The following is a 19,528-nucleotide window of genomic DNA, read 5'->3' as shown; positions in this document are numbered from 1 at the left end:
GGTGAGAATTAAACTAACTCAAATGTAATGCTCGGGGCAGTGTCTAGCACAAACAAAATGATCCTGAAACATTGGGTACCCCTGTCCCACCCCCAGCCTTAGGGTATAGACATGTCTTGGGTGAGAGAAGTATCCATGGAATTTTTAAGATCTAGAAAGTGAAAAATTCTCTTTCAGCTTAACCCTGAATTCTAGCTAGCATCATGTTTCAAGACGTCTCACTTGGTAATATGAAGGCACTTTTGCCTAACAGAGGGGTGCTACGGACATTATTGGAGAGACAGAGAGTGAGAATGAGAGAGAAAGAGAGACAGAGACAGACAGAGAGAGAGAGAGAGAGAGAGAGAGAGAGAGAGAGAGAGAGAGATTCTAGGATTCTAGGGGTAGCATCAGAATTTCTATTTCATTCTAGCACCAGGCAATGAATAATTACAGCACATTAATTTCACTGTCAGAACATGGGTCATGCACCAATGGATATGTTCAGAGATACCATGTCCCAGCATGACATAGGAGCCAAAGCTCCCCTGTTAGAGTCATAAGACACAAACTTTGCTTCTTGTGCTGCCACTGTGTACTGTATCATTTTTAAAAAATGCACTTTAGCCTCAGCTTCCTCTTCTGTGACATGGGGATAATAAACTTCCTGACTATAATATGTGGAATTGTTGAATGACAATACATGAAAATGTTTTATACTTGGCTTGTGAAGGCGGAGGCAGCTCAGGCTGTCCTTGAACTCCTGATCCTATTGCCTCAGCCTTGTGGGTGCTGTACCACCAGCCTGGTTTTGCTTTAAGCATTTAATAAGCTGGGTGGACCTGATGGCACAGGCCTATAATTCTTGCTATTCAGAAGGCTAAGATAGAAGGATAGCAGTTTCGAAGCCTGCCTGCGTTACAGAGTCAGGTTAAAGCCACCATAGGCAACTTAAGGAGATCTTGTCTGAAAAAGACAAAAAGGTAAGAAGAGGGCCTGGGAATATAACTTAGTGTAGAGCACTTGTATAGCATATGCAAGGCCCTTGGTTCAATTCCCATCATTGAACAACAACAAGTCAAATAAATGGAATTGATTACCTTTATTACACTACCTCCACTTTCTATGGAAATGTCTTCTAACTTCTGACTTGAGAAATAACTTGCCACAAAGGCTAGGTGTATTTGGAACTGGTTCCTGAATGGACATGGGAAAAGCCATAGTGACTGAGAGTAATGAAGAAGAGAAGGCAGGCTTTATCCCAGAGGAGTGTGCAAACTTCAGCATGTACTAGAATCCCCAGGCATGCTGGGTCCCACTGGTAGTTTCTGCCACCAAAGGTCTCTGCATGGGGCCTGAGCAGTGACTTGCCCACCACATTCCCAGGTGATGCTCAGACTGCCAGTCTGAGTACCACTTTCGGAGAACTAGGACAAACAGGAAGAATTTTCCTTCTGGAACAGAACAGGCAGCGTGGAGATCTATGTGGGTATAGAGGTTTGGAAATAATATTGAGGGGGAAAAAGAAACGTAGAGATGATGAGCAGTTCGGGCAGAACAAAGGAAAAAGTCTCACTCCATCACAAATGCAAGTTGGGAGGAAGTTGCTAGGTGATGGATGAGGAAAGAGAGTTGAGTTTCTACTGTAGGAAAAACCAGGTGAGAGGCAGGGGTTGGAAATCTGCACGTTCCAGAAGGCAGAGGAGGTGGGGATTTCTCATTAAGGAGTAGGGAGCGGTGTGGTTGGTCCTGGTGGGGTAGGGGGTGGGGGTGGGAATGGTCTAGGGGTTCCTCTGTCGAGTAAGGGGACAGCTGAGACTTGGCAGAGAGGGGTAATTTCAGGGTTGTGTGGTTTGGCTTGGGAGCGCAGTGCAATAGAATTGGGAGAAAGGGGGTGGAATTTAGATGTGCGACCTGCCCCGTAGCTTTCTTGCTCTCTGCATTTATCACATCACATCACACCCAGCAAGACAGGCCCCCTCCTCCTGGCTCATTAGGAGATTTGATTCGGCTTGGCTCCTGCTGTCAGCAGCTGTCTGGGGCAAGATCTTTATGCTCCCTGCTCCCCAGCGCAGCCACCAGCCTCCAGCCTCCAGCCCGCAGCAGAGCTCATTAGCAAAGAACCCTTTCCCGGATTTTCAGCTACTTGGTGGCCTGAAAAGAGTTAATACCTACTCTTGACTCGGGGGCAGAGCAGCTGCTGTGGGCTGGGGAGAGACTTCTCCCTGAGCTTCGGCCAAAGGAGCTGCAGGTTAGTGAGGCCGAAGGAGGAAGGTGCAGGATGCATGCCAGGTCAGCTCTGCTTGGGGGCATCTCCTGCATCCTGCCAATGAGGATGGGCGTGCAGACTGTGCCCAGGAGCTGAGCCGCCGCCTGCTGGGTGTAGGCTGCTTCAGTATTTACTGGATGTGACAAGCAGAGAGAAGAGCTTTTGGGGCCGCTTGCTGCCTGGCTCAAGTGGTGGGAGGTGTGTTGTACATGCATGCTTATGTATGTGTGTATGCATGCGTGAGCCTATGCTTCCCTGGAAACATGCCTTTCACCTGCCAAGGATTTCACTGCTAAAAGAAAGATCTGCTCTTTCCCTAGAGCTCCTTAACCCGCAACCTTTCTGACCATCCACTTGGCAAAGACCTGCAGGCCATGAGGACCGGTCAACGACAGTAAGTATTGGCTCTGCCTTTCTCCTTCCTTGCCGGGGTGTCGGAAAGCTGGTTGCGTTATACATATTTAATTAACCTGCCTCTTCATGCATATTGATTGCTTTCTCCCGCTGAGCTTAATTTTCTCTTTTCTTTATAAATCTTTTTCTTTTTTGCTCTTATGCTCCCCCTACCTTGAATGTCATCTTTTTCTACCCTGTCTGTTCCAGTCACTTGTGACTTGGTGCCCACTTCCAAGGGTACTATGGGGGTGGAGGGGAGTTGGGTCACACTGTTGAACTTTCCAGGCTCTGGGTAACTCCTTATCTGTCCCTTATAAGTCTGTCTAGAGCTAAACAGGCTCTGGATCCTGGAGTGGACAAGGCATCTGGGGCACAGTATCTATCCAGGGAGCTCTCATTTAGGGAATCCAAAGCTGACCTCACTCAAGGGGTGATTCTGGAAGTGTTGGGTGCTTGTGGGGGAGAGAGGCGACAACCGGATAGCACCAGCAAACCAATGTGGGCTGGCAGCAGGAAAGGGCAGCAGGAAGAGCCGCAAGCAGGGACAGAGCCCAGTGGTCCCCTGCCCTAAATGACCTTGCCTGTAGTGTATATGGGTAGCGATCTCTGGTCTGCTCAGCTGCAGTATAATAAGGGCCCCTGGCAAGACCTTCCCCCTGCCCTGGGGACAGATCTTTATAAGCAAGAGGAAATGAGGCGTAGGTGCCTAGACACGCTTTCTGGAGACCCTTAGAGCTGTAAAAGGCTTTGATGGCTGGGTTCTGGAAAGCAGGTGCACTCCCACTTAGGACAGTGATTAAGCAAATGTCCCCTGTTGTCAGGGAACATGACCCATTGGGATGAGCCTTTGTATAAAACCTGATTTTTTTTCTGTTTTCTTTTTGGAGTTAATAAAGCCCTCCTTCTATTTTGTTAACGATAGAATTGTTCTGAAAGTGATTTTGGAGACGTGTTTGTGAAATGTTCAGGGTAATACCAAGGCAATTTAAATGGTGCAGTCACACAGGATTCTTATCTATCTAAATTAGGTTTCTTTTAAAATGGATTCTACGTTTGGTGGCAGGGTTCCCCAAGGGAACCTTTTATGGATAGGTAGACAGCTCTTCCTATCAGCTTTCTTTTGTGGGAACAATGGACTGAAACACTGCCAATGACACCCATGGGAAGGAGAGGCTACAAGCCAATCAGCCTTCAGCCTCCATATCCCCAGCCTGCATCCCCAAGTCTTTACTGTGTTGGGTCAAGAATGGGCCAGGCAGAGGAAGGCTCCTTATGAGCTACAGCGAGTGACTTGCATATTCATTTCTGCAGCCTGTGCTTGGGATCCCTGCCAAGGAGCATGCCCAGTGGTGAGGGTGTCTGGTGGCTTACCTCCAAGTCCCTTCAGCCCCCCTCCCTGCTCCCTTTTTCTCAAGCCCTGGCTCATTTCCACCTGGGACAGGTGTCCTTGGAGGGAGGTTGGAACCAGAGCAGCATCCAATCAGATTATTTTGGAGCAAGTGCTGGCTGATCCTTCCGGAGTGGTCACTTGGGCATCAGTCTAGTAAGATAAAGAGAACAGCAATTTTTGGCTTGCCAGGCCAAAATTTGCCTCCCTAAGGGTGCATGTCCCCATTTTGATGGCCAGTGGTTGGGAAAGTAGGAACTTCTGACCATCAGTCAGCAATGTGAAGCCTCCTGATATTTGTTCTCGTCCTTCTTTGATTGGCTACCCTCGCTAAGAATAAGCTGACATTTGTGGGTGCTGTGGGGAAGTACTCGGATGGTGGCGAGCCTTTGGAATGGTGTGTCTTGTGAACAGACGTGAGAGGGTGAACCCTCTTACAGCAGACTCTTTGATTTTAGGTGAGAGGACGTGAGAGGGTAAATCCTTGAACCCCGCAGTCTTAGTTCCTGCCCTGACGTCCCTGCAAACCAGCCCAAGGGGTAACCATAAGCGGATGCCTGTATGGCTGCCTTACTGATGCCACGCAGGTAACGGATTGATGACCTGTCTTCCTGCCCCTGGCCCTGCCTTCTTTGCTCCACCTTCTGGTCTCTCACCTTTTCTGCTGTTTGAGCCCGGCACGACTGTCGAGCTCTAGGTGGTTCTCTTGCACTAGTTCTGCTGGGCCTCCAGTGAGCACCACACTGTTCTCGCCCGTGTGCTTCTTGCAAAGTTATAGGCTTGCAAGTAGGACCTGCCCGCTTGCCGACTTGGCAGAATCTCTTGGTGGTGTGTGTGCATGAACGTGTATGAAACTCTGTGAGTTGCTAGGACAGGGGTTTGTAGAGAAAAGGTAGATGAGGACATGGTCTTCCCCCTTTTTTCTCCTTCTCTGTCCTTCCTCTCTCCCTCCCTTCCTCTTAGCTTTCCATTCCTGCGTCTGCCGCCATTGTTTCCCACCTAACTAAGGAGATTGTGACTCAAGCCTTGACTAGAAAGATAGAAAACAGTTTTACCTCAAAGTAAATTTGCTTTTGTGAACTATTTGAACGACTAGGAGTTGTCTTGGGGGCAAACACTACCCTTTAAACTTGTGTACAAACGCTTGTGTGGATTTGCCACTTCTAGAGAGTCCTGTTTGCCGCTCTTGCGGGCAGTGACCTGACTGTTTTTATGACTGATGATCCTAAGGCACGGAGTGGGCTGCAGATTGGGGCCCGACCTCTGGTGCAGCCTGAGTGGGACCTCTGCCTGAATCCACAGTAGTGATGGCTGAAAGGGCATTTAGTCAGTTGCTTGAATGGCCTGGTGCTGGGTACCCTGTGATTTGTAAGAGTGAATGGACACATAAGATGCTATCGGTTTCAGGAGAGACTAACTAACTGTAGCAACTGTTTTTTAAAATGCCACGAAATAGATGGAGGCACAGTGAAGCCTGCCTGGGAAGAGAGGTAGGGGCAGGGTGATTTCCTGCAGAAGAGGATATTTCTAGAAACTAGGATGCTCCAGCTCTCAGGGGCTCCACAGAGATGTGCCTCGGAATACAAACGCCCTGCCAAGTACAATACCATCTCAGTAGACAAATGTCAGATAAGATTTCTGTGAACAAAGACAATGCAAAGGCCTGGGAATGGAAATCCATTTGAAGTCATTGGGAGTGATTGAATTGAACGACCTCTAACACCCTTATCTAGTTTTAGGATTTGTGAAAAAGAGGTCAAGGAAGCCCGGCCAGAAGGACTTGCTGTCAGCATGTGAGGATGGCATGTCGTAGGACTATTTCCATGGCAATATCTACCACAGCGCACATGGGAATTCCCTTTGTAAGCCAGATGCAAGTCCTGGTCTGATTATACCTTTTTTCCCTGTCCCCTTACTTTTGCCCTTCATGTGAGGAGCTGTCATGGTTAAAGGTCAAAGGTTAGCAAACTTCCGTTGTCATGAGCCTAAGAGCAAATATTTTCAGCTTTGCAGGCTGTATGGCCAATGTTGTAATCACCTAACTTAGCCCTTGAAGTTGAAGGCATCTTTAGACAATATGTGACAAGTGGCGGTGTTGTGTTCCTATAAAAGTGTGTACACAGACACCTCACAGGACTGTAGTATGCCAGCCCTTGGCTGAAGATAAACAGGAAAGATAAGCAAACCTAAGAACTGTCACAGTGGACACTGGCTCTCCCCTGTTGGCACCATCCATCGCTCTTCTCACTGCAGGCATCAATCCCTGTGGTTTATAGCCATCCATGCACATACAGCCTGTCTGTCTTGTTGAGTTGGGCAGAGAGAAGCTGATTGGGGACTGACCTCCCTTGGAGCCCCACACTGTGTGCTCTGACTCTCTCCCATGTTCACCCCTGCATTTGAGGCTCCCCTCTGCTCTGTGTGAGGGCCCTGCTGTCATGGCCTTGCAGTTTGGGGCTGCCGCCATCACCAGCCCCGCCTCTTTGCCCCTCTGTTGGGAAAGCAAGATGTGGATTGCTATTCTGTCACCACTGCGCTTCCACTCCCTACAGAGAACCCTAATTTAGAAACTCTCCCAAGCTAATGGCCTTCATTGGCTTACCATCAACATGCCGTGTCAGCTTTAAAAAGCCTTCAGCCTGGAAGGGCAGGGCAGAGGAAGGGCCCCACACCTATTATTATCATGCCCATAGTGAGATAAGGCATGAGCATAGCCCCCGCCTCTATTCTAGCTAATGGGCTCCTCAGGGGCCACCTGGGATGGGGGAGGGCAGCAGGCCCAGGTGCCCTTTATAGAGCTGGCAGTCGTGATCATGGTAGCCCCCTTCCTATTGCCTCCCTATCTGCTGCAGAAACAAAGGCATGAGGACTCGACTGGGGTGCCTGTCCCACAAATCGGACTCCTGTAGCGACTTCACGGCCATTCTTCCCGACAAACCCAACCGCGCTCTCAAGTGAGTAGTACGGCTGCCTTGCACGCCTGGGTACCCACACTGTGGGATGCCTATGGGACCTTCTTCCTCGGTGAGTTGTTGACCAGGCAAACCACAAGACAATACATGCAGGTCTCTTGGCTGCTCCTTTCCTACCCCTGCATGTGAGTGACAGGAAGTCATAGCTTGGTGACGTCAGGCAGAAACCATCCTTCTCCTAAGAAACAGCATGGCCATCAGTGCCTGAAGCTGTGGGTGGGGTAGTATACTTCTTTATTCTACTTACTCTTCAATCTGAGCTCTCAGTTTGCAAATAAACATCCAAAGTTACTCTAAAACTATGCTTAGATTCATATCGTCTGGTTTCAGTATCTATTCTGTGCTGACATTGTATTCAGTGGTGTCACAAATGTCACCTCATTTCAACCTCACCTCTGCAAGGGTCATGTTGTCTCCATTTGAAGAGGTGAAGAATTTGAGGTGACAGTAAGAGGTGAGCTGAGCCTCTTTTGTCTCTGAGACTAGCCCAGCCTCTCTGCCCCATCATCTTGACATCTTGAAGCTACTACATACCTTTATAATTCAGACCACAAGTATTGTATGGGATTCTCTGAATTCCCATCCAGGGTGATTCTTCTTTCTGGTATTGGGGAAGAAAACCCAGAACCTCATTCGTGTTAGGTAAACACTTTACCACCAAGCTATAGCAACCCCCACCCCCCAGCTTAGAGGTTTCCCCAACTATTGCTTGAACATGTACCAAATTGCAGCAGAGAATTGCAAGGACCCAGGTATGGTGTGCATTTGCTCTCCACCAATCCAAGGAGTCCTGGGAAAATCTGAGTGGTGGCTGGGGGAGAGGAGATGTGTCAGAAACACTCAGAGAGATGCTGTTGCTTCCTAGGAGACTCTCCACGGAAGAAGCGACGAGGTGGGCAGATTCCTTTGACGTGCTCCTCTCTCATAAGTGTAAGTAGAAATCAGGTCACATGGCATTGGAGCAAATCATCCATGTGGCAAAAGATGTAGCGAACACTTTCTAGGCTCGGGACACTGTGCTAGAACCCAGCCCTCTATGATCCTGTGCCCAGCACGAGGAGCAGAGAGACAAGAAGACAGGAATTTTTAAAATTAAGTAATCACATTTTCTTTTGGAGACTTGGTTTCTTTGTGTAGCCCTGGCTGTTCTGGAACAAGCTCTGTAGACCAGGTTGGCCTCGAACTCACAGAGATCCAGCTGCCTCTGCCTTCCCAGTGCTGGGATTAAAGGTTTGTGCCACTGCCGCATAGCTGAAAACAGGCATTTTAAATGTAGTGGGGTTAGACCCTTCTTTCCTGTTTTTTGTATTCAAACCATACTCCCAAGAAGCCCAAGGTTCTCAGTCATTACATTGTATTACATTATATTACATGATTGATTTATGAGATCTGTGCTCTCATTGTTGCCTCACCTTCGTTAATAGATGTTTGGGTAGGCATGGTAGAGTCCCCTGGTTTTTAGCAGATGCCATTAAACAAGACTTCGTTTTTGTTTTGTTCTTTTGGTTTTTTGAGGCAGGGATTCTCTGTGGCTTTGGAGGCTGTCCTAGAACTAGCTCTTGTAGACCAGCCTGGTCTCAAACTCACAGAGATCCGCCTGCCTCTGCCTCCTGAGTGCTAGGATTAAAGGCGTGTGCTACCACCGCCCAGAATGGCTTTGTTTTTCTAGGGTTGGGAAGGTAGCTCAATGGTTGAGTACTTGCTTAGCATGTGTGAGTCTCTGGGTTCAATCCTCTTTATTCGTCTTCTTGAGATTGGGTGTTTTGTAGCTTACACTGGCCTTAAACATGCTATAAAGCCAAGGATGGCCTTGAACACGGGTTTTCTCCTGTTTCTACCTTCCACCTCCCAAATACCAGGATCATAGGCCTTATCTCACTGTGGCTGTCTGCTCAGCAATGTTAATAAGATAGAATTCAGTTTAGGTAATGGAAGTTAAGGACTGACTGGAATGAGAAGGTCTAGGTTCCAGGCTAGGTCTCATAAAAGGGAATGACCTCCATCCCCCAAGTCACTGGGCTACTTAGTCAAATGGGTATTGTGTGTATTTTAGCAATCCCTTGGATTGACAGTATTTCATTCTTTATCTCGAGGGATAACTATCTCAGCTGCATTGCACCCCCACTTCCTGGCTCGAACACCCCTTTGCCCTCCCTCCTCTTCTATTTCCTCCCTGCTCAGCTGTTGTGTCTTTTGTTTCCTACAAAGGAAGAGTTGTGCATATTGCAGTGTTTAGAGGGCAGTTTATCATTAGTCAAACTTTTCAGCTCTTTTTTTTTTCTCATCACAAACAAGTCCAAATTTGTTGGGCTTTGAAATCCCTGTGGCATTAAGCACATGGAAGCGGCAGAGCAGGGGCGGGAAGCAGAGGGGGTGTTCTGAGGAGACAGGAAGGTTGCAGACAGACATTCGGTGTTCCTCCTCGATTCGTCATGCCAGTGTGAGATCTGGGAGCAGAAGGGCTGCTTGCATTTTGCTGTGTTGTTCCTATTTAATTGGGGAATGCAGTTTTGAACAATTAAATTGAAGGCTGTGAGTGGGGTTCAGATCTGTGCTCTCACTGTTGACTGGTCTTGGTTATTGGATACTTGGGTAGGCATGGTAGAGTCCCTTGGTTTTTAGCACATGCCATTAAAAGTGACTTTACTTGACCAGGTCTGGGAAGGTGGCTCAGTGGTTCAGTACTTGCCTAGCATGTGTGAGGCTCCAGGTTTAATTGTTAGCACTCCATCATCACCATCACCATCACCAACCATCACCATCATCACCATCATCATCATCATCATCATCACCACCATCATCCAAAAGCAAGAAGTGATTTTGCTTTTAATTTGATGAAGTGACTTCCTCCGACTTTGCCTCTTGTTCTTAATAAGCAAATCAACAAATACTTTGAGTGTATGTGTGTGGAGGGTACAAGCAAGTATGCATTTGTGTTGTGTGTGAACCTGTGTGCACATTTATGGCTGTGTGAGGAGGACAGAGGTTGCTGTCAGGTGTCTTCTTCTATCACTCTCCATGCTATTTATTTATTTAGTGTGGGGGTGGGGTGGGGGTGAGGGGTGTATGGGCTCATGCATGCCTCAGTGCACCTGTTGAAGACAGCAGATAACTTTTAGAAGTTGCTTCTCTGCCTCAACCATGAGGGTCCCGAGTGCTGAATTTAGGTGTCAGGCTTGGTTGCAAATGCCCTTACTTGCTGAGCCTTCTTGCCACCTATCTACTCTATTTTATTGAGATGGCCTTTCAGTAAACTTGGGGCCTCCCAATCATGCCAATGAGATCCTTCCATTCTCTACTTTCCCAGGAGCATACCTTCACACACCTTTTTATGGGGCTGCTGTGGGTCCAAATCCAGGTCCTCATCGTGGCACAGCAAGCGCCTTTCCAAAGGAGCCATCTCTCCAGCTGAACAAATGCTTTTGATTAGATTTTAAAAAGAGCTGCAATATCTAAGAATAAGTGCATACTATAAAAAATTTGTGACTTTGGTATAATTCGTGTGGGTATATAGCATATGTACCATACAGCCATACTCCGATAGCAAGCTCACACAGTGAATTTGCCAAGGTAGGGGCATAGATATGCTGTTTAGAGTTAGATGATAATGCTTTTCTAAAAACCAGGTTATTGACTATTTTTCGGGAGTCAACATTCTGCGGAATGAATGTCACTGCCGTTTTACATCTTCTGGCTGGCTTTGATTCAAGGTCTCGTCCTAAAGTTTGGTTTCTATTTCAGCCTCACACTGATTCCCTCAGTTCAGGTCCCTGAGGCTGTTTCCTCATTCTAAAACGGGGTTAGAGATGCCTGCCTGCTGGCTATCCACTTGCAGACTGGAAACTAAGCAAGTAGAGACATGCAGAACTCTGGGCTCTCTACTCAGATGTGGTGTAACAACACCACGGGTTCTTTTGTGATGATACATTTATTTATTAAATGCAAACATGAATGCCTCAACAGTGATTTTGTATCCGATAATTAACACTGAGTCAGTGTGAGACCTAGAGATTCAGTTTTCTCTGCTTGAGTCGGTGACTCTTGGATCTGCAGCCTACTGGTCCTCCAGTCATGGGAGTGTTTCCCGGAATGCTTAAACAGGTCCCTAACACGGGGATCCCAGGACGGGTCACAGCTGGCACCAGTTTGCTACTTTGTCAAAGTACTACAGAAAGCAGGCTTTCTGAAGTGTGAAGTTCTTTCATCGTTCTTGCAGTCTGAGTTCTGTTTTTATTTCTGTATAGTATAGAAATAAAGAGTCAGTGGTATGAGAGTTCCTAGGAAAAAAGGTCAAGCTTTTAGGATTTGGATATCTATTCCCCTGTGAAGGCTGCAGAGAGCCCAGGCCATCTTAAAAGATGCTGACTACATTCTAAAAGTTGAATTAATTTGTCTTGGTATAGTGACTCAATCAGAGCTGATTAAACTTCTCCATTGGGATTTCACACATGCCTGTCCCCAGCAGCACTCATGGGACATCTGCAGAGCTTCCGATTAAGACGCATGATATTCCGTGGATTAAAGAGTACAGAATTCCTGAATGACTGGGACCCAGAACCATGGGTGTTAGTCTAGAACCCACTCCTCTGTTGTTCTTCACACCGAGGTATCTGTCCCCCCCGGTTTTTTTCCCCCCGTGGAATCAGGTAATCATTTTTTCCCATCCCCGACCTCTGGAACATCTTTGCTACCCTTGATCTGTTGTTCTGGACACTTATTTAATTATTTCCCAAAAATGAGCTGGTTTATCATGCATACACTCTGTGCAGCGAGGAGGGAGCACAGGTGAAGAAGACCATGGTCTGTCTTCGATACGGAATGAAGGACATAGAGAAGTCAGGGTGCTCACAGATAACCCAAGGAAAAAACTAGTGTTCTCATCACACAGCAGGTAGCCTCAGGATTGCCAACAGAATTCTGGCTTTCAGAGCTGCTCTTAAATTCTGTCTCATCAGTGTCAGACGTCCTATTGGTCTAGAAGGATAGTTCCAGCTGTCAGGGACCAGGCTTTTGGATGTTTAAATGCAGAATACTAGTTGGCAGTGAGCTCTATGGGCCTGATTTTGTCCCCCATTTACTCCTGGATGCTTAGGTGACCTTCATGGAAACCTTGGCTATTTAGGAAGTCAGATTCCTCTCTTATCCAACAAAGGAGCTGGACTAGGGTGCTCTCTGGAGCAGACATGAGGCTAGGCTAGGTGACAGCCAATCACTTGTGACAGGAGGTTTGACTAAGCGCTGCCTGTATGGTTATGTAATAGTGATTTCCAACTGAAATGGCTCCAGCAACCAGAAGGGGGACCAAAGTACCTGTGTTCAGTCATTCTTCCCAACACTACACGGGCTCAAATCTCAGAGAAAAAAACTAAATAATAAAAAAGGTAACTTTACTATCTTCAAAATCCTAGAATCAAAACTTAAAAAAATCCAGGAGGAAAATATTTAGAGTAGTCGTATTTCCCATTGTATTTGTTTACAAATGAGTGCAGAAGAAAAGCTCTCATGGAGGCCTGAGAGGTAATCACTTGCTAAGTGCTTTTCTTAGAAACTAACAAACACAACTGAAATTGACATTGCTGATGGCTTCATTAGCTAGAAGGATGTCTAATATGTGCTAATTTGGAAGCTTTTCCCTGTTCAACCAATTACAATTAGACTCGATATCTGAATTGTGCATGTAGTCTGCCCTGAAGGGAGATGCGAGCGTGAGTGTGCACGTGTCTGCATGTGTGTTTGTGCATGCGTGCACATGTGCCTGCGCGTGCCTGTGTGTTTACATGCCCAGAAGCCTTACTGCTCTGAAGCTTATATACCCAACAGAACCAAGCCTCCTAGTTTGTGGGAGATCTATTCTGCTAGGCAGCTGGAAGACAGGAAAAAACTGTTCTTATCTTTTGCTTTATTTTTCATGAAGTTCAGGCATGTGCTTGCTTGTCCTGCTTTTAGAGGGATACTTAGCCCTGAGCTCTGAAGAAATATTCTCTTTCTGCCTTTCCTTCCCTTCTTTCTTTGCTTCCCTCCCTCCCCGTCTCTCCTCTTCTCCCCACCCCTTTCTCTTTTTTATTCCGTTCACCTCTTCCTTTTGTCTACGTCTTGCTATTGTATCCTTCTTTCCTTTGCATTTTTTTGGACATAGAAGTTGAGTTACAGTTTTATGAAAACCTTCAGGCTCCATGTTTCTTCCCTTCTCTTACTTTTTATCCCTGCTCCCACCTGGGCCACCCAGGACCTCCCTCTAGGCACTGCATATGGAAGGCATTCTTGTTTGGTAGTTTGTATATAACCCAGAGAAAGGCTTCTTTCTGTTCAGCTGGCCCCGTGGGGCCCAGGTAGGGGAAATAGGACCACTGAAAGCCCTGTCATAGTCATAGCAATGCCCATGTCTGTAAACCAAGACCAATGAAGAAGACTTTGGTGTCTAAAGCTTAACCCCCTTCAGATGATGGTTGAGATATAAAAACACATAATAAGTTGAACCGGTCATACAGCCACTATGCAAAAGATCCCAAGCAAACCATCATATAGAGACTAAATGACCAGCTTGTGCTATACTTCATTCATCTAAGTGATCCTCAACTCTGAAGCAAATAGTCAGGCTTCCACTTACCCTACAACGTTCCCCATAATGTCTTTAAGCCAGAAGATTCTAGAAAGGTCTTATTCAAAGCGTGAGCCAAGGAAAGCAGCAGCACCTGAGGGAGCTTGTAAGAAATGGACATTTTTACATCTTATCTTGGACCCGGGGAATCAGAATCCCTGGGGCTCAAGATGGGGGGGATGTTTTCCCACAAGTCTTCAGGAATGGGACAGTGTTCTGATGGGGTGGATGGCCCAGGGAGAGATAGTGTTCTGGTGGGGTGGTAGCCAAGACTTTTGAAAAAACAGTATTTTGTATTGCACGGAGGGCCTCAAACCCCCAGGCAGCATCTCCCTTTAATAGCACATCTGTATCACGGGTCCCATATGTGTAGCGTGGAGGTTTCCACAGGTAGGGAAAAGAAATGAAGGAAAGGAAAAAAACCAAACAAACAATAAGAACGCGACTTCAGATGTTTCAGAAGAGCACAGGGTGAGTTAGAAGTAGATGTCAGGTGGAGATGGGTAGAAAAGAAGTCTCTCCGTTTTCTTGTCACCTATCAACATTGCTGTAAGCTGTACTGGTACCCAGGAACATAGGTGCTGCGTTTATCATTGCTGGGAGTAGTCCTAGGGCTACAGGCACCTCTTAAATGCTCGTAACAGGTCTGAACAAAAGTGACTGTGCAACTTCCCAACACCCGTTCTGTCATCAGTCAGTGATGTGACCTTGTGCCAATCACCTAATCTCAACGAATTTTATTTTCCCCCATTTGTGAAAGGGGAATGACATCTTGTGTGGTGCAAGAATTTAGTACGGTTGCTGTCCCAAGAGACTGGTACATGGAGGACTGGATGAAGGATAGCTGATTTATTATTTGTACTATAACACATTAACTGCACTGACAAAATACGCATTTTGTGCATCCCAAGTGCCTGAGCTAATGTGAGCTTACTGTTCCATAGACAGCTCGAGGCAGCAGATTATGGAAGAGTGAGAGACCCAGGGATGTTTCCCCTCACTCAACCCTTTTAGTTCCTGTGCTTTTGGGAACCCCTCAGGCCTCCCTACTCTCATGGATGTAGGAGAACCTGCTGGGAGTGTAGTTTTTCAAAGCCTAGTAGGTAAAATATATGTTCCCTCCTTTAAGAGCCCCAGCAGTATTCCTCCATCCAATTCATCTGAGAAATATTCTTTCCTACTGAATTTGGAGATCTTTTAGGCTATACACTGGTGTCTGTGAGGTTTTATAGTACTTCTTTATTGGGTAAGATCTCTGAGATAGTCCAGGACCCCTTCCTTTTGCTCCCATATTTTAGGAAAAGGAAACCATGCCACCTCAGAACATACTGCCCCTGGATAGGTGTCATCACTGTGTATCTTGTATCTCAGGTCTTTTTTGACACAGACGCTTAAACAGTCACCCTGATATACTGTCATCCTGACATACACACATTTAAATATATGAATAAGTAGAGATCATTTAAGAAAATCACTAATCACAAGTGTGAGATATAATTAGCCTCACATTGCTTGTCAGTAAATATCGTAAGTGGCAACAGTTTGCTTCCTGAGTAAAAAGCCCTACCTAAATCTTGATTAGACATAGTAATTTGCATCAAAACCTTCATCTCACAGGTGACATGGAGGAAAATTCTGCCTTCACTACAAAATTCAAATCAGTGGCTTGATTCCGAGTCAACTCATGCCCCTCGGCTTGCTTGAGCCTTTTTCTGTTCCTGTCCTCTGCTTGACTTTGGTTCCTACTCACTGGGCTATTTCCTCCCATTGATCAGGAATGCAAGAGGGTGCTAGTCTTTGAGAGGGTACTTTGCTAAATACAGAGCTTAAAAGAATTTTTTTCTTGTCCTTTTGTGTTTTCCCAAGCCTGGGAACTGAGTGGGGCTCAAGTCCACCCTTGATGCCAGCTAAATCGGGACTGCTGGACCTTGAGCTGTTACCTAAGCCACCCTCCCCGCTGCACCAGCTGCACCGCTCATTCATAGTGACCCAATTTCTCCCCTTATGTAAGCACCAAGCATGAAAGAACCAGAGGGAGAAAGCCGGCAGCCGGCAGCATGTGCGGCCACGGCATGTTCTTGGAGGTTCTGTGGCTGCTAGAAAGGACGCCAATATCCTGCCCACTGTTCCAGGATCCTGGACACATGCCTGTCCCTTCCTGCTGCTGGCTAGGCATCAATCTCAAAAACTTTGTGCTGTTTTCAGAGCCTTGACTCCTGGGAAGGTTACCCAAAGAAAACCCAAGTGAAATGCAAAAAGACTAGAAGGCAAAGCTCCCCATCACTCCCCTCATATCTTCCTGAACCATTCACTGCCCATCCGCTGCCTTTAATTGGCCAGGACTGCATTTGGCAATATACATTGAGTTCTGGATCACGACTCCACCAGAACATGGGAATACATGGGAATAACAGTCATCAACATGTATGGAGCACTTCCTGTCTGCCAGTCAGGATCTGCATGTCACTTGTGTATAGGAACTCACCACATTCCCCTTAGCCCTGCGGAGGAGGAGCTGATGGCATCTGCATTTTGTACTTGTGAGAACCCAAGAGCAGAGAGGCCTCTCTACACCAACTTCTGTGTGTCAGAGTCAGGACATGACAGCTTCAGGGGTTGGAGACAAGTTGCCCAGAATGTGTGGGAGCTCAGAAGTAAGGTGCTGGAGTGAGGTTCTGGATCGGAGCTCCAGTCTTCACAGCTGGTGTGCAGAGGGCACCGGCCCTAGCATCAGCGGCGCTGCTAACGCAGACACGGCCACCCCACCTCTGCTACTGAGCTGCTCATCGTTAAATCAACACTCTGCATTCGGAAACAACCGCAGTTTGTGGACAAATAGAAGGCAACGGAAGAGGGTCCTGCTGGAGGGAAAGTGAATGGAGGGACGGGGGGGGTGGTAACAAACAGGAAGCAGGAGAGGGCTTGGGGAGAGATGTGGAGGACCAGATGAAAAGCTCGCTGGGAGGAGGCTCGGCAGGGAGAAACGACGTGAAGGAGAAGAAAAATATCTCACTGCTTCTGTCCTCAGTAATTCACTTGCTGGGGTCGCATCAGCGAGAGATGCAGACCAGGCCTGGAGCGAGCGGTCTACACAGAGGCTGCTGCTGCCTCCTGCCATCTGCTGCTGGCATGAGGCAGGGCTCCTGAAGCAGTGGTGCTCCCCCTCCCCTCATAATTCACTTCTATTGTTCTAGGGTGGATCCTCTCTTTGCTCAGGGGCCCTCCGTGGCCTGCCTGCGGTGACACTTGCAGTATGAAAAGGGTAGGGGGTGGGTGGGGAAGGTGGGTGAGTGAGAAGAAGGACCGAGGGCAGGTGCAGACACGCAGGCCTTCCTGGCTGTTATTGAAGCACCTTTGCTGCAATCTGTTCTTGTTGCTCTTTAGGTCCTGACACCAGGAGAGTCCATGGGAACAGGGTCATTCTTTCTCTTTTCCTGGCCTCTCAAACTTTCTCTTGGAATCCCTGACAACTTCAAACTGCCTTGTTCCCCTGACTTCACCCTGAAGTGCAGGCAACCAACCGGTTTGAGGTTTGAAAGAGAGAGCACAGTTATTTCTTAAGACACTTGTGGTCCCTGACTGGGCTGGGGAAGATGCCTGGGAAGGTCAATGGCAGGTTGAGAAGAACATGTCAGCCCTCTTGCAATGGGAGAACCACTGGTTGACCATCAATGCTGCAGGATGGAAGGAATTTTGTAGATTCCAGGTTCTTGGTGCTGCCTAATAGCCTCAGTTCTCACCATAAAAAAGGTGATGGGAGGTGTCCTCCAGCTGGACAAGCCCCAAGTCTGTGAGCCAAATGGCACCTTTGCAGGCCTGTGGCACACATATGCTCAGTGTGTTTGCCAAACTGGGGCTACCGTGTATCTGCACTTCGGAGAAGATGATCTTTGGATTAGGGAGAGTGGGCTCTGAGGTCACCTAGATGTGTAGGCAAATCTACTTTGCTCATTTTTCTGACTTAGTGACCACAGGCAATTTCCTCTCAGATCTCACATTCCCTTTGCAAACCAAGCCTCTTTACTTCTTCATGGTAAGAAGTAGGCGTTTTTGAGAGGATTGCTTCATTTGATCTGTTAACAGTCTAAATGCAGAGAGTCCTGGCATGGTCTTCATTTCATAGATAAAATTTCCATCTTAGGCTTCAAGATGGTAGGGTACTCTTCCAAGGCCACATGGGATTCAAAACCAGAGCCCATGTCTTTGTGTGTGTGTGTGTGTGTGTGTGTGTGTGTGTGTGTGTACATATGTGTGTAGATGCACATGCGTGCACATCCAATTGGAGATCATATGTCTTTTGTCAGGGGTTGTCCTCCTTGTTTTTATGAAACCGAGTCTCTCATTGACGTGGAACTTATCTAGCAGTCTGGGCCAGCCCACCAGCTTTTTGTTTTGTTCCACATTGACTCTGAACTAAGGTCCTCATGTTTGTACAGCAAGGCCCCTTATTGATGGAACCATCTCTCTAGCCCCAGAACCTCTTCTTAATTGCATTGATGCCATGATGCATTGGGTTCACACAGTTAGGATGGCCAGGCCTGGAGTAAGTCCTCTGTGTGTGGAGTGATGGTGCCAAGGCATGGGGAGGAGGTGGAGAGATGGGGTCAGGAGCAAAGGTCGGCTAAAAGCCACGTTTGACGAGGACAGGTCTAAGTCGGGGTGAGCACAGAACAGAGCAGTAACCTGGGAAAGGTTTTCAAATCTACTCCTTCCTTCTACAGTGAGGATGATGAGTCCAGTAAAGCTGAATGTGCTGTGCAAGGTCGTACCAAGTGTGGGCGTGGCTGTGCTCAGAATTGGACTTCTCAAGTGAGGCCTGTGCTGCCTGTGTAACCGTGGGTGCTGCTGAGATGCCTATGAGGTTACCACACACATCTCTTCAAGTTTCTAACCTGTGCTGCAGCTATTTCATTCAGCTCCTTACACACCAAATCAGAGGCCCACACCCATCTTTGTTTCTATGTGTTGTTCTTTGAATTGGATACTTCTCCACCTAAGTGACTTTCCTCAATTTTTCTTCACCCCACCCACTGCTGCCACTCATAGAAATGTACCATCCACAACGTTCCCCATGACTCCGTGTCTTGCCTTGCATGGGACTCTTCCCTGCCTCACCACGTCAGCAGCTCTTAGGCCCCAGGTTCTACAGGTCTGGAGATATCCCACCAAACACATATACTGATGTTGGCTTCTTCTTTATTTTAGATTTATTTATTTTATTTTATGTGCATGAGTGTTTTTGCCTTCATGTATGTGTGTTCATCACATATGTGTCTGGTGCCCCAAGAAGTTGGGAGAAGATGTTTAGTCTCCTAGAACTGGAGTTACAGATGGTTGTGAGCCGCCATGTAGGTGTTGGGAACGAAACCTAGGTACTACGCAAGAGCAACAAGCGCTCTAAACCTCTAATTCATCTCTCCAGCTCCCTAGTATTTGCCTCTTGACTTGGCATTCTTGGCATTAACTAATCAACGTGACCATGACAAGTTATTTGCCTTCGCCAAGCTTTGTTTTTCTTTCCTCTCAAATGGTAAGAACATCACGATCTGTGCTATGTATCTACCATGAGGGAAAAATGCTGTAAAGTTCAGAAAGAACTTGGTGTGGCCAAAGAAAGCGCTCAGTAAATACTTGCAGAGAGTGTTTTAAGACTGTTTTCTGACTCCAGCATTGCTTTCCGACGCCCTCTGTTTGCCTGCCTTTCTTTGTTTTAGTCTTCACCTCCCAAATTGCAGCTCTCTAAGGTCAAGGTCCATTCAGCATCCTGTAATGAATGGTCCTCTCTTTGAAGGATAGATACAGACCTAAATCAAAAGTGCTCACTCCCTTCTTTGTGCATGGAAACTCTCTACAGGAACTAAAGTCCAAGCCTTCATGATTGTTTTCTGTTTCCTGTTGCACTTACATCCATCTTCCTCAAGGTATCT

At 47.1% G+C, this 19,528-nt stretch overlaps 1 protein-coding gene across 8 annotated transcripts in view; it reads left to right on the top strand.

Annotated features, from left to right (window-relative positions):
• The window catches only part of Rgs8 (regulator of G protein signaling 8), a 41,874-nt gene that overhangs the window by 10,562 nt on the left and 11,784 nt on the right, over positions 1 to 19,528 (top strand). For 3 of the 8 annotated variants that reach the window (XM_013114385.3, XM_040737821.1, XM_040737822.1), the window contains exons 2-4: positions 2,569 to 2,642; positions 6,884 to 6,985; positions 7,869 to 7,933. In XM_013114385.3, coding sequence (XP_012969839.1) covers positions 2,569 to 2,642; positions 6,884 to 6,985; positions 7,869 to 7,933 — 241 coding nt within the window. Of the gene's footprint in view, positions 1 to 1,936; positions 2,231 to 2,302; positions 2,447 to 2,568; positions 2,643 to 4,489; positions 4,619 to 6,883; positions 6,986 to 7,868; positions 7,934 to 19,528 lie in introns of those variants that run through there. The other 5 variants (XM_013114386.3, XM_005071296.4, XM_005071295.4 and 2 more) reach the window with 5 other exon arrangements.

This window comes from Mesocricetus auratus, unplaced genomic scaffold (assembly GCF_017639785.1).
Source record: "Mesocricetus auratus isolate SY011 unplaced genomic scaffold, BCM_Maur_2.0 Super-Scaffold_100676, whole genome shotgun sequence".
NCBI lineage: Eukaryota > Metazoa > Chordata > Mammalia > Rodentia > Cricetidae > Mesocricetus > Mesocricetus auratus.
The sequence above is the reverse complement of the archived record's forward strand: the minus strand, read 5'-3'. Positions and strand labels throughout refer to the sequence as shown.